We start from the raw sequence: 15,749 nt of genomic DNA, 5'->3' as shown, positions 1-15,749 counted from the left end.
TGTTTATTCGATATGGCTTATCACTATGCACTGTCGGTCACCGGTTCCTACACACGAACTTAACCTGGACCGTAACGCTATTTCGCTTGTCCGAGGGAGATTATGCCGCCTCTATCTAGGTAGTGGTAGCATTTGTTTTCCCGGGCAAGGGAGGGCGTAGCATACAAAGATACCTATGGAAATTGATTTTCTCATTTCATGTGAAAGTGCATTCCAGTCCCTAACCACTGATACAGTAAAAGAGTTACTAAAAAATTCAGTTTTGTGAGTTTTAATTGTTAGAAGATTGGAACTTTGGGATCTTGTTGCGATTTCGGGCCAGGCATTTATTTGCATGCTGTTAACACGCATTCGACTTGCAGTGTGTGATACGATTATATTTATGCTTGGCTAAAAAAACTTTTTTTTCCTGCATTTTTTTATCCCGTTCTATCTTTTCCGATTTTTACATTTCCTCTTTATTTTTCTTTCTTCTTGTTTCCCTTTATTTCTTATTACATTTCTATCCTTCATTTTCCACCTTCATCCCTATTTCCTTCACTTGTTATTTCTGTCTTCTTTTCTTATTTCCTTCTTTCTTTTTCTTCTCTTTCTCCATATTTCCTTCTCTTTCATATTATTGTGTATCTCTCTATTTTTCTTTTCATATTTCTCCGTATTTCCTTCTCTTTCTTATTTCCTTTCATTATTTTCTCTTTCTCCATCTTTTCTCTTAATTTCTTTCCTTTTCTTCCTTTCATCCAGTATTCTCTTTCATATTTTCTTCTCTCCCTTACCTTCTAGCTTTCTTTCTCTTTCTTCGTCCCTCTGCGTGTATGTGTGCGGGCGTTCAAGAATGGGAATCTCCAAAGAGAATGTTACAAACAAATAGTATTGTTTTCAGCTGACATTATTGCCGGACCCTGTGACCGAGTGGTTAGCACATCGCGCTGCGATGCCAAGGGTCCCGGGTTCGAATCCCGCTCGGGCTTGGTTGTTTGTGAATGTCCATTCATCAATTTCGTCACTCATCCCCATCTTCGCAAATTAGCCAAGAGGCACAAAAACGCGAAGTAAAATAAACTAAATCAATCAATCAATCAGCTGACATTATTGAAAAATATATATTATTTTGCTTCAAAACAATATTGCACCTTGCTTTTTTTTGTTCTTGAAAGAATAAGTTTAGTTAACCTACATTTTTATTATTGTTCTGAATAGTTGTTCCAAAAATGTCCCAGTTGCGAGGTCCCGAGTTCGAGTCCCGATACAGGTGTTCGTTGCCGTTCATCCTCATTGCCGCGATTAGTCCAAAGAGGCGGAATAGATATCCAAAGCAAGAAAACATGAAATGGAAAACCCAACATTGAATAGCTGAGTGGTGGCACTTTCCAGAACTCACTGTTTTAACTTTTTACGTACATAAATGTTTTTTTATATAGAGGGGGTGGGGTGGGGGGGAAGTCACGTATTAAGTGAGCGGTTTCTATCCTCACGACAAAGCAGAAGGCAATCTCGATCCTTTCCCACAGATATTCACTGTTCATGTAGTAGCTTGGCGTTTACTCTTCACTTTTCAGGGTGTGATGGTGCTGCCCTCTGAGAATTCGCTTCTCACAAACTTGCCTCTTCCTTCCATACCAACCATGACGTGACGTGGCTATCGTGCGGAAAGTTCTTTCGTGACTTCAGCGCCCCAAAGCCCCAGCAGAACGCGACAAAGGGTTGCGAAAAATTGCATCAACTCCCTTCGGACACTTGGCGGGTACTCGGGGAATGAATGGCGCTGTTGTCGCGTGGAGCAGATTCCCACGGTCCACTTGGCGTAGATGATAAAACATGGCTTCCTTGTTTCGTTGCGTCATAACGAGCCAACTGTGCTGTAAACAGCAACCAACAACGGAAAAGGATTCACAAAACAAACTCTCTAGAGCTTTGCTGGTGAACATCCACACGGAAGGATCAAGGAGGGTGGGTCACTTGTCCTTTCCACAAAGAAGTGTCTCTGTTCCTGCCTTCCATATTGTATTTGCAACTCATATGTATATATAGAGGATCGCATCCAGGGTGCGAAATCCTGGGGGGGGGGGGGCATGGGGGATTTTCCCCCACCAACAATCTTGACTTCAAAAATCCCTCCCACCAAAAGTTTCCCTGGAGGGGGGAGAGTGTTTTATTTATAAAAGCAAAAGGCGACCAATTATTTTTTACTTCAAATATACTTTACTAAGGATAGTATCGAGAACACACACAAAGTATTGTGTTTGTGAGTGTTGCATACTTTCTCTCTCTCTCATTCAAGAGACCATTTACAGATCTTACACCAATTACAAATGTTATATTGATATAATATATTCATAAAAAAATAATATATTCATAATAAAGATAAAATATCAATACAAGGCAAAAATGACTATGAAATCTAATCGATTTATACTAAAAGAAAGCAAAAACTAAACAAAAATTTAAAACATAATAAAAATATTTCAACTATTTTGTTAATTATTGACAACCTTAACCAGTCAGTAAAGGAATTAGTTTGCTACTTTTTAAATATCTGATATATATAAAAGTATATACTTAATAATAATAATAGTAAAATGTATTTTAAATGTGAATTTACTTGTATATTTATTATTATAAATATGTATTATATGTATAAGTGTATATATGTGTGTGTGTAGATTAAGATCTTCCTTACCCACACTAATCTTCAATGATTTCGCACCCTGATCGCATCCCATTTCGCCTAATCCCGTTTCGCCTAATGGCTTATCAGCCAGCACCTATCAGCCATTTTTGGCGAAATAGGATATCCAGTTTCTCCTAATCCCATTTCGTCTAAACCGGTTGGAAGAGAAATATTGCAACTGTGATCAGAATAAACAACCAGCAATTCGGAACATGTGCCGATGCTATCAAGGAACAGTCACATGAGCCATTTAGTCAGAAATAGAGCAGCCAATAGCCTTAGTCGTATGCTATGCGTTCATTAAGGTAAGGTTGGGTTAGGTTAAGCGCTAGATAAGGATGAATTATCAAAACAGAACACCTGGATTTTAAAATTTAGTTAAAAATGGGCCAAACCATGATTTCCGAGTGTGACAATCACACGCTTCAAATCTAAATATTTTGTGAACAAAGACATTGAGCTCATCCATATCATCATTATAGTATTCAGAATGATGACATTGTCACTGTCCTGAAGAGTGAGCTCTGTAAACAACGTTGTTTTGGAGCAATTCACACCACCATACAACTTGAAAACTCTGTGAATTTTTACAATTTTTTTATCTATCATATTTTTTGGGGGGGAAATGTAGATTTTAACCTTTCATCTCATGTGTTTATTATAGCGTAAACATTTTTATTTTTACTGTTATTTTTTTAAAAAAAGTTCCGGGCGTGATCTATGTGAATACCTCATTAATTAACTCAATTTAATACCATATTACTCACCTAATACTTTAACTGAAGAATATCAACTCATAAATTTTATTTGTGGAAATTACAAATGTATTGAGCATTGCTTATACACTAAAGTCTTAATGTAAGAAGACAACATTTATGACATTTTCCACTTCTCTTTGTTAATCTGTATTCTTAAAGCCATTCAAGGACATGTAAATATCAAATTAGTAACTATTTAGTGTCCCGCACTAAGCTAAAGCTTAATGCTGTTTAAATGCTATTTGTACTAATTTTACTTTTTGAAGTGCCATGGATTGGCCCAAATATATTTTCAAAAAATATTTCGAGTTTGCTTACGGAAATTTCCATTACTTTTTTTTTAAAAAAAATAACTAGTACAGTATGTGTTTTTTAAATGTGTGTGTGTTTTCTGTATTGTGTATCATTAATAAATCAGAATAATAAACATATTATCACACGTTTTTTTTTACTGTTGCTACCCGAATTTGAAAATCTGCAGTTATATGGTATGATATTGTAGAGTCTGCCATATATTAGAATGTATTGCATAGTTATTTATGCTGTTAACAGTTGAGCCTTCATTGGGAAGGCCATTCCGGCGCAAGAATTAATTAATTTTAATTCTTAATTAATTAAATGTTTTAAATAGAACCCCACCTTTCTCTCTCTCCCTCCCTCTCCTCTCTCTCTCTCTTTTCAAAGGGAGAGAGAATGAGAAGGGAAAGGTAGGGAGAGAAAGAGAGAGAGAGAGACTTTCTCTATTCTCCTCTCCTTTTTCTTATTTTTCTTTCTCTTTGTTTCTCTCTTAGTGAGAGAGAGAGAGGGGGGTTTCACTTCCTTCCTTCCTTCCTTCTCTCTCGCTCTAACTTTCTCCTTCCACCTGGAGAGAGAGAGAGAAAGGTTCTTCTTCTTGGTGAAAGAAAGAAAAAGAGAGAGAGAGAGAGAGAGAGAGAGAAAAGAATCTCTCTCTCTCTCTCTCTCTCAAAGGTAAAACTTCAAAATACAGGGTGGGCCAAAAGTAGTTATACATTATCCCATCACAAATATACTATATACTGTATACCTACTTTTGGGCTACCCTGTATATAGCTTTATCTTAGTTGGATTCATGGTTTTCTTGGACCATATTTGCAAAAAAAAAAAAAAAAAAAAAAAAAAAAAAGCTGGCGGTTCAGAAAAAGTTATTATTTTTAGTTTTGTCTACCCCTGTTATGTTATTACTCGTGTGTTTCACTCCACGCGCATTTTCTGCCGCGGCGAAGAAATTATTGTCGTTAGAATTAGTGTGTATTTGTAATTATGTAAACTTGTAAAGTAGTCATGCATTATTATAATCAATGCCCTTTTTCTCTTTGCAGTGGCCTCCAGAGTGACGACACGAGGAGCGTGACCCCCGTGTACCTCCGCTGCTCGCAGGGCCACGTGGAGTGGACCTACCCGAAGGGGGCCCTGCGCGTGGTCCTCCGGCTCGGTTCATCCGGACGCGACTTCCGCGCATGCGTGAAAGCGTCCGCAGACTTCCAAGGTGCGCGGCTCTTCCTGGAGGGCAACCGGTCGCTGCACCTGCTGTACGCCGTGGACGACGGGGCGCATCCGCAACTGGCGCGCTGCTTCCACAGCAAAGGGGGGCAGGGTGCCGTTTACGTGGAGGCCGGCCCCGTCGCGCTTCAAAGGCAGGTCGCCGCCTTCAGCTATGATCTCCAGCCGACGCCCAAGAACGCTTACCACCACGATGAGGAAGGTAGGTGTGACTTTTGCTATTACATTACTTGGGAGTTACTAATTGAAATGAGCACGGGCGTTGTCTTGGCGATAAGTCAATTGCGGGAACGCAAATCTAAGTACATATGCGTAGAGTACATAAAAATAATTGTGTACTTTATATTACGAGTAGGATGCCGGTGACATACTTAAGCATATCCAAAATTACAAAATCATATTGTAAACAAAGTAGGCTATTATAAGATATTATAATGAACAATATACATCACTACAGCATCCAAAGACAATGAAGAGGGGAAAAAGTATGTTATTAAAATATGATTAAATATTGCCACTCTTGGTAATGAACACACCCAGTTTTGTAATGAAATATAATGAACGTCGCATCAGGAGTACATCAAAATTGAACATGTTCTGCTTTATTGTTCTTGCATAATTGTAAGAAATATACAGAGCATTCCCTGACATTCGCTACGAGACTCGGCGCCAAGCGACACGGCATCAGTGCTTGTCTTCCCCGGTGAACGGGTCCGCGACAGTCACTAGAGTCTGCTATTAAAATTACAGTTTTCATATTGTGTACTAACCTTGACTACAGAAGGTGTTGAAAATGATGTCCCTCTGCTGCAACACATTCCTGGCATCTCCGAGGGAAATTGGCATTTACACGTGCAAGTTCGTCTATTGTAATTTTCCAGATTTCTCGTACAATACTGTCTTTTTAACTCACGAATGGTGTGCGGATTGTCTTTGTATACTTTATTTTTTTTAGATTTCCCCATTTTTCTTTCCACTTTTATTCAGAACTGACCCTGTTACTCTAAACTTTTTTACGAGGTTTAATATAGTGGTCCTATGTGGAACTGGAACACTAAGGAATTTCGTTGCAAAACGTCGTCGCACTTCTCCACAATTCCTCTTTCCGAAGTAACACTCGACAAGATAAATCCTTTGTTGTAATGTAAACTTTTGTGGTGCCATATTAAGCCACAATCTTCAACACACGGACACGACACAACACAACTTCCAAGGGAGGATTATACTGGCGTCAGTCTGCAACGTCAACGGAAAGGGAAAGAGAGCGAAGTTACAGAGAGCGGAAAAAAAAACAGACTGTAGCATGCAACTGTCGCGGACCCGTTCACCGGGGAAGACAAGCGCTGATGCCGGGCCGCTTGCCGCCGAGTCTCGTAGCGAATATCAGGGAATGCTTTGTATATGGGGCATCACATGAAAGTGCCCCTGAAACTCAGTTTTTAAAATTAAATGCAATGCTGTTACTTTATCCTATCTTGTGAGTGAACAATCTAAAATTGTGTGGCGGATAAAGCTTCAAGTATTATACATAATTAAGTTAGAAAGCGGAAGATATTTAGCATATTGTTTGTTTATTTTAAATTTTTGATTAACTTTTGTTTTCTATTGTCCCACCCGTGACCCAAAAAATCAATTAATATATCCCTTAACTGTTACAACCCCTCAACTCCACTACAATATTCAAACGTCAATTACCTTCTCTCTTTGTCTAAATAATTAATTTCTCATTTGACAATTCACAGAAATGAAAATAAATTTCTTAAGTGAAGAGACAGCGTTTCGTCTGTCCCACCCTGACACACAATTTTTCACTTATACCTACAAATGTGGGGAAGTATTTTAAGGTTGCTTATATTTAGGGCTGGAATTTTTATGACCTAAAAATCACCAAAATATGCTCTTATGACCTAAAATTTTACAAAATATGCACTATAAGTTGAAAAATATGCTCTTATAACTGGACTGTTTGAAACATCAATATCTAAATGCTGAAATATTTTCACATACGTACTACGTGGAGTGCACAATCAATACTTTCTCTAAATTTTCATATAAAAATGTAAAAGATTTTGCTACAGTCCAAAAAAAAAAAAAAAAAAAAAACTCGAGTAAAAATGGAAGTAAGATCGAATCCATTTCAAAAATTGCTGTATATTTCTTGAAAATGCAAAAATATGATGGATATGACCGAAAATCCATCAAAATATGCTTATCACGTAGAAATGGTAAAATATGCCCTTAAAAAGCCCATAATTTAATTAGTTTCTTCATAATATGAATTTCTATATGTTTAAGGAACACATCAACCTTACCCAAAAAAATATGCTAGCCCTACATATGTTTAATCAACAGAGTTAAGGTGTATATTTCATTGCACAGGAACTGTAAGAAAAATGTTGCTTAACTGTCAGTAGAACAGTTACTTTTATATGAAAAATATAGTCTGTATGTCTCACTCGTGACAATGGAATGTAATATGTTTACATTATGATTATGTAGCACACCTGTACTTTAGACTAAGGATAAAAAATCTGATAAATTCTGATTACAGGCCCCACGAATATTGTCCCTTCAGCGTTACATTTCTGGGGCCGCCCCTGGAATTGCGGCCCCTAGGATAACCTAGTGAGAAATCCCCTGATACTTGATTCTCTCCCCCTTCCAACCAGTCAATTTCTGTAGAGTTGCCCTTCTCATTGCCTTTACATGTGACGTGAATATTCTAAAACATGGTTAAGTAGGATCCTAAGTGCGAGTGTTTAGCCGGAAAAATGTTGGTTCTTCCTCTGGAAAACCTGGAAAAGTTACTGAATTTTGGTTTTTACGAAATTGTAGACATTCTGGAAGATCATAGGACACAATTTTGCACAACATGAAACTCAAAGTTTTCTGCATCGGCGCAATTAACAGTCAAGGACGTATCAAGACTTATCAATAGGGAGACAAATTTATGGTAAATAAAAACTGAGGAGAGCGGTAAATAAAATGTTAGATCAGCGGTATATACCAGCGGTGGAAAAAAAATGGCACACACTTTTTCATTATGAGAGGAAACAACATACAAAAGAGCTATAAATTGATAAACTACTTCATTTTTATATACTGTACACATACACAAGTACATGATTAGATTTCAAGTGTAATTGCCAGTAGAGGCGATTGGTTGGGCAAGGATAGTTTACTTTTCTCGCTAGACAAGGCTTAGTAGTTAGAGACCATTGTGCAGGGGCAAAGAAAGAGGGGATAGACTAATCTTATCGCTGCTGCAGCTAGCAAGTTCAATGAAACTGGAAGTTGAATAGACATTCGGGGGAAGAAAGGAATGCAGCTTGACAGGGAACCAAGTTTTCGAACTGAGATTATGTGCATGGGAAATCCCAATTTGCAGCGTCTTCCTGATGTGATCGAAGATAAAACGTTCTTCAGCTGCAAGTGGTAGGAAACTTTAGGCAAACGTTTCGTTACAAATCGACAGTTTGCGCGCACAACCTCGATTGCCGGTTTTCTACTTAATTTGATGATCTCTCACGGTTATTTCGCGAAAAAGCGTTCATTTCGTGGAAAAGCACACATTTCGCATTACTTCGCGAATAAAACTCGTGCATATTTCATCATTGGGGGTGTAGTTACGTGCAGAATGTTCAAAATTGCATCCTTTTTTTTTTTTTTTTTTTCACATTTCGCGATTTCGCGGATCGCGAAAATTTAATGTCCCTATTTATCAAGTACTAAAATTAAATAATGAAAAATATATTCGTTTAATATTTGTTGTATAATTTCCTCTGAACTTATTGGAAGACAAGGATTATATTGGGATCATACGGCTTACAAAGATTTATGTACACTACTACTCAAAACAATATGCATAAAATATTAATCAGAAACTTACTTTTCTCCAACTACATGTAACATAATTTGTGTTATTCTATAAATATTTCAATTATTCGTCTATTTGACATTAATTTCATTGCCAGGGCACTTGTTTTTATGTAAATTATATCTCTATTCTTGTACAGTCATTTTACCTATTCGTGTAATAATAATATAATATTAATTTATGTATTGTAATTAGTATTAATTTGATTTAATATAATCATTTTAATTTAAATATTATTATTATTATTCCTGAGACACTGGGTTCGGACCCCAACCCCGAAACTATATCTAGATACTTGCCTGGTAACAGTATACTTACTCTAAAACTACTATTACAGATTCAGGGAATAGTTTTCTTTTGGCTGGCACTTTTTTTAAGGGGGAGAAAATGTAACATCGCGGTTCCCAGAGGATTCGAGAAATCCCTGGACGATATCTAATGAAATGCACTCTCTCCCCGAGCGGAGATGAAACAGGTGGCAGGGGTTGCGGATGGGAACGCTCGGCGCGAAGATTTCTCAGTCCCCAGCATCTCCCTGGAGCAGTGCGCGTGCGGGGGGACACGTGCATCCCCGGCCCATCTGTTCATCCTTCCGTCCGTTCACTCCGGATTCCCAGGGAGGATCCGGTGAAGGAACGCCATGTTTATGAATGGAGGGAACAGGGTCAAGGAACCGGAAACGGTGCTCAGTGTTGTCATCTCTTGGGTCAATGAGAGCAAAACGGTAGATCCTGATGATCCACAACCCTACCACTAGGCTTCCCCTTATACAGCGCGCTCTGTTCCACAGGTTGCCCCAGTTCTATAATAAACCACCCTCAAACATCGACATTTTCGCTCCACAAAGAATTTGCCGATCATCTCTAAGAATGAATATGTAAATCTTTCTTTGTTTCCTTGTTTATGTCATATCATGTGTATATTTACCTAAAACCATCTTGACTTGTTAGTAGAGTTTCCAGTGTAAAATGGCCTTACTGTATCTGAAACTTGGAATAAATAAATAAACAAATAGATGTTCTCCTCTGATCACATCTCGTCAGCAAGCTTTGAGCTTGTGTAAAGCTCACGGGGTAAACTTTGATCACATTTATTTCGACCCCTGCGTCGTAGATGCTAACCACTCCGCCATGAAGATCGGCTGTAGGCAGGCCTATGAGGATCGAACCCTGCACGATATCACTTTCATAAAGTACAAGAACGGAGAGGAGAATTGTTGAACGATATATCGGAACATAAAATGCCAGAATACTGAAAACATTAAGTTGAAACTGTAATATTTTTATTTCCCATAAGAGCGAGATGATTTCGCTCGAGCGCCAAATAGTTCGCACGAACGACGCTAGATAGCGTACGGAATCGAAGCTTCTTCGGTCGAGCGAATAACGCTCGGACAGGCAAAATGAGCGGTATACGCTCGAAGCCCAGTATAGTACACGTGTAACCGTAATTGTCTGCCATCAAATATGATTCGTGAGGTGAAAGAATCAGTTAAATTGAAACGTACGTGAACACAGTCATCATCATCATGTAAACATGAAGTTTAGTCTGTCTTACCAATACGCAGTGACATGTGAAAATAAAATGGATGATTGTGGGCTGAAACTACTAAGGCAGATATTTTACATACATATATGTCCACGATTAAAATGATATTCAGCTTGGAGTTTCAGTGATGTTCTGAATTGTGCATAATCTCTACTAAGCTGTCATTTCTTCTACTCCCTATTTTTGTTATCACTCGTATTAAGAACACAGGCAATATTTACTTTGTGTTACTTCTCGAATTTGTCTTGAGTGGAGGTTCGGCCAAGGCCATCCACGTGGGCCATTATCGTACAACTCCACTGACGTCACTTTTTGTGGACAAGTGTGAGTGCGTGCAAAGGTGGGGAAAAGCTCAATTTAAAGATATAATGGGAATGAAACGAGCTGCATTGTTGGTGGAACAGTCTTGTAGTAAAAAAGTTACATGAGAAACGGCGCATGCTTAAATATTGACGATAGTCTTGAGTGGAAGTCTATGGAAGGCTCTGTAATCGCTGAACGTAAGGGAGTCTTGCTTGTTTTGTTAGTCTCTGCAAACAAGAGGTTGCAGCGTTGCCAAATGCTGTTAATTTTTTTTCAACTTCGGAATAGCCAGAAGTAGAGAACGAAAATGTTATTTTTAGATTAAAGATCTTTTAACTTCACGATCACGTGGACAGAAAAGCAAGTTTGTGAAAACCAAAGAGTTTTCCCGCTTAGGTTGTTTGTTTCCGATAACATTTTAGTTAATTGGAACATTTTGCACCCAGAAATCGCAAAAGCCTTTTGGTTACGCTTTTTCGTAGCCATAAACAAAAAAAATGGTAGCTGTTACTAAACTTGGTAATTTTGACCAAATTCTTTGGTAACTCTAAAGAAATATGCACGATTCCAAAAAGCATTTGATACTGGTGATTGTCGCCGATTTGAACAAATATTTGGTTGGCAGAAAATAGTTTTTGGTTATTTCAAACAAGCTTTTTCTTTCTAAGTGTGTCTTTCAATCTTAAAGATATGTAACCCTCTTAGCGGATTATTACAAAACTTCTTGCGAATGGGGATTCTCAGCAGGAGGTCAGTGAAGATGAAGATCTGCTTATACGTATATCTTTGTCTGTGATCTTACTATCGGATTAAACATTATAGACACTCGAGTTTAGAATGCAATTAAAAATTAACCAGTAGACCTACAAAAATCCGATTTACATCAAAATTTAGCTTTTTCAATTCTGCGTAAATCTATGCTAAACAATTTTTTTTTCGAGTTTGCCTTATAGTTTTTATAGTCGTGAGAACAAAAAAGGGGCCGCTTTTTTTGGAGGTTTGCATACGATCGCTCTCTTTGAAATTCTATAAATCAAAAACGTGTTGTCCGATCTTGATGAAATTGTAGTATGGTGCAGGCAGAAAGGTTTTAAACCCAATTATTAATTTTCAGATTTTTTAAATTTATGAAAAGAAAAAAAGTTGTTTTCAATTTTTGAAACTTTTTTTTTAGTATTGGGTAAATAAAATATTGGTCTTGTTTTGAAGGTCTTTGCACCTGTTTTCGAAATCCATTATCATTCTCGATTCACATTGCGAAACCTATTTTGTACAGAATTTTATTCAGCGGAGTAAAGCTGTACGTGCCAACACCACAAGCATTGAGTCGCAGCGCCAGCCCGCAGTTTCCACGGTTCAACGAACATCGCTGTGTGCCGTGCCGTAATCCTCTATGGGAATTGTGTTTCATGTATGTTTGTGATTATCCTTTCATCAGTTTGTAAGAAAATTGATTGATTGATTGACTTGGTGCTTAGGTCCACTTTATGCAGAGTAAGGCTAAACGGGACTGGACCTACAGCTTAAAGTGGGATCCGAACCACTATGTGCCTCCACCGGGAATCGAACCCGGGACCCCTTGATTACAGGACGGCGACGAGTTTGTAAGAAAAACTAAGTAGATCATATAATTTCAAAATTTGAAACCATGAGGACTACATTTTGCCTCTGATGTTCCTAGCGAACGGATTTCAAGGTGCAAAATTATGGTTGGGAATGGGAGAGAAAGGTTCTCAAAATGTTTTCAACAAGATGCAGATGCAGAAAAAAACAAAAAAAACCGTCTAAACCAGTTAACATTAACATTCTTTATTCAACATTATAGCATATAATACAGTGCCTTTCTCGGTGGAGTCGTCCGCGGATCGCGTCTACGTGCAAACTGTATGCAATATACGCGTAACTGGGGCCGCTAGCTATGTAATGAAAGAAATTCGTACAATTACATGGACAGTTACAATCGAAATGTTACACGACGTGTTGGAAATGATGTCCTCCTGCATCCACACATTTACGGTAATTTTTAAAGGAAATTTCCACTAACACGTATCAGTTCCTTTTCCAAGATTCTTAAATTTCCCTCCTGATATTTTCTTTGAATTCTTCTAATGTATGATTTCAGGTTTGAAAGCTTGGTAGCTCGCCACGCAGACGTCATGAAAATGTCTGTTTCTTCCGCAAGGCTCCGGGGAGATTTTTGTTCGTACTTCAACGTTTCTCCTCATTAAGCACACGCCGTTTTACCCTTTGCTTCTTACCAAGAACAGACCCTGATTATCTCAATTTCTTCACAAGAATCCGAACACTGTCTCTGTGTGAAACAGGAACATCTGGGAATTCTGCTGCGAAAGGTATTTTAACTTCCCTACAACAATTCGTAATGACGTACATAAAAATCCCTCGTTTTAATTTGTATGCATAGCGTGGCATTATTAGACAGCAGAAAAGCACCAGTAATATGTAAACTAAAACAAAACAATCTAAAACACTTGTTAACACCTTAACACTTCACAAACACGTGCAAACTGGACACCATCTATTTGGATACTGAAGTACTGACGCGTCCAGTGCCAAAGTCAGCGTACAGCTGTCAGTCTAAATGACCGCAGACGCCCTCCCACTGCCCGACATGTTAGCCGCCGATCCACGGATGACTCGAAAAAGAAAGGCACTGTATAATTTATGGTGCTCTACAAAATGAAATTGTAGGATTTTAGATAACTGCTCAAGAAGAGTGAAAATCGTTTATTTTTCTGTCCAATGTTTTTAACAAAACGTGAAAGAAAAGGAAGGAAAAAGATGCTGAAGCATCAAAGAAGGGGTGAAAAGGGGATAAATGTGCTAATCTCACAAAAAGATACAAAAAGGTGCAACAAAGTGTGTTCATTTTGCTTGACTTCATGTCCTAAAATACATATCTCAAACCATCGGAATAAAACCAGCTATATTTTTGAAAAGGTGCTGCATCTTGAAATCCGTTTCCTAGTGGATAGTGGCATTGAGTGTCCGAAAGTCCTTGAATGCATCGAGAGCGACAGGCTAGTTGTTGTACAGTGGTTATAAATAAAGAAACCTCTACCGTACACACTTTTTCATTCATAATGGTTAGTAATGGGTTTTCTTTGTCACTCGCATGATATAACTAATAAATTCAACAATTCTAACAGTTCTAAACGTAAATATTAATTTCTAACTAGTAACGTAAATTTGAATTTTGGGCCAAATCCCCCCCCCCTATTGTAGTTACCCCTCACTGAGTACTCTTTGTGCTGTAAATATGAATTTTTCATTAGGTCCCCTTCCAGAGATATTGGGGCTCAAATTTTCAAGAAAAAAAAAATAAAAACAAGCATTTACAAAGTCTATAAATAAACTAGAGAACTATTACCAGAGTTCAAATATTTTCTGCTAAAACTTTGGATGTATATTTTCTTCTTTAGAAAAATTATAGCTCTGATAATATGGCCCTTCTCCGCTAAAAAAAATCCTCAACCTTCATTTTTGTTGAAAAGTTTTGTCCCTAAATTTCTGTCATTTGCATTAGAGATGGCAGAGTATCGTTCGGAACATAAAATATAGCTTGAAATATACTGAAAATGAAAACTTTTCTTACTCCAGCTTTCCTTAATTTTTCTTAACCTTCAAACTGTCTGCAAAGGACCAAAGTGCCGGAAGAAAAAAAAAAAGCCACCATTTTCAAACGAAGTTATGCAAAGAAGAACAAAAATGCTTGTTCTGAACTTGAACTCCCCTTGCATAGAGGTTTACAACAACAAAAATTAATTTAAAACAAAAATGGTCAAGCAACCAGTGCTGGACCCTTTTGCGTGGATTGGCCCAAAAAAGAAATCTATAGTAGCTGTTGTAATATTTGCAATATTTGTTTTGCAAAAAAGCAACAAAATAGAACATTTATTTATGTTTCAACTAAATATGTCAAAATAAAGTCAGTATTTTCCCCCTCACTCTGGTTTCGTTATAGATTCTCCGAACCAATCATGATGAATTGCTATTATTACCAATGAGATTAGGGGATTCAAACCCCCCCCCCACTCCAGAATCTTCTGGCGCCGCATGTAGAGTAACACACAACCTCCAACCTCAGATTGGGTAACCGTGAGTAACCTGTGTGTCCCTCCCCCTATCTTTGTGATATCATGTGGCAACACTTCTCAACATGGCGTCGTTGCGCAGGTAGATACACATTGTGTCTGTTTGCGCTGCACTTAGCGGTGTCTTTGGGTGAGATGGTTCCATGACATCTTGAATTATTGCTCTTTTAAGAACAACCGAGACCGGGGGGAGGAGAGTAGGTAGGTTCAAGTTCCATCAAGAGATTCTTGAGACGGCAGAGGACAAAGCAGTGTTTCAAAGTCCATTCTTTAAAAAGTTCAGTAAGGTTTCTTCCTTGTAGGCAAGGAACGGGTTTATATGTAAATTCATATATTCATATAATGCTAAATTCAAGGTAATTTTGTATTGTTAATGCGAATTGTGGTATGGGAGTTCAAAAAATGCTAATTTTAATTTTCCACATCTCAGATATATTAGCTTTTCGCACATATTTTAGTAATTTCAACGTATAATTTGCATATTTCGAACGTTTCAAGCATATATTCTATACATTTTCCATTTTTGTGTTAGATACCAAATGTCTTCCGTTCATCTGCATTCTGTTATGTTATTTTAAATCTTGACGACAGCAGGACTCAAAGTGGGGAGATGGAATCCCCCAGCTAGCAAAATTTTTGCAGAACATCCCTCCCTCCCGCCCCAGCTGCCTTATTGATAACCATGTTAAAGCATAGTAGCACCCCCCTGTTTTTTCCCCCACAGTTTTTGAAAACTGTGGAACAATTTATTCTTTGCTTTAACTGGTAGAGTATATATATAAAAAAACATAACATGGTTCTTGTATTTTACTCATTTTTTTTTATCTAACTCAGGTTTTGCTTTAGTTATTCTGTAGGACTACTAATTGAAATTTGTTTCTGTTATTAACAATAAAAGTATCATGCTTTCTGCCTCTTTGTAATGTAAAACGAACTAATTTCCAGGGGGTGGGTCGACC

The 15,749-nt window shown here is 37.8% G+C and overlaps 1 protein-coding gene across 1 annotated transcript in view; it reads left to right on the top strand.

Moving 5' to 3' along the window:
- LOC145989976 (meteorin-like protein) overlaps window positions 1–15,749 on the top strand; it is a 269,077-nt gene that overhangs the window by 98,591 nt on the left and 154,737 nt on the right. Inside the window, exon 2 of the mRNA XM_083125530.1 lies at window positions 4,770–5,152. Within this exon, the coding sequence (XP_082981656.1) occupies window positions 4,770–5,152 (383 nt within the window). The remainder of the gene's footprint in view (window positions 1–4,769; window positions 5,153–15,749) is intronic.

The sequence above is a fragment of the Lepisma saccharinum genome, chromosome 7 (genome assembly GCF_977018435.1).
Source record: "Lepisma saccharinum chromosome 7, izLepSacc3.1, whole genome shotgun sequence".
NCBI classification, from domain to species: Eukaryota; Metazoa; Arthropoda; class Insecta; order Zygentoma; family Lepismatidae; genus Lepisma; species Lepisma saccharinum.
Note: the sequence above shows the minus strand (reverse complement) of the source record. Positions and strands in the feature narration are given on the sequence as shown.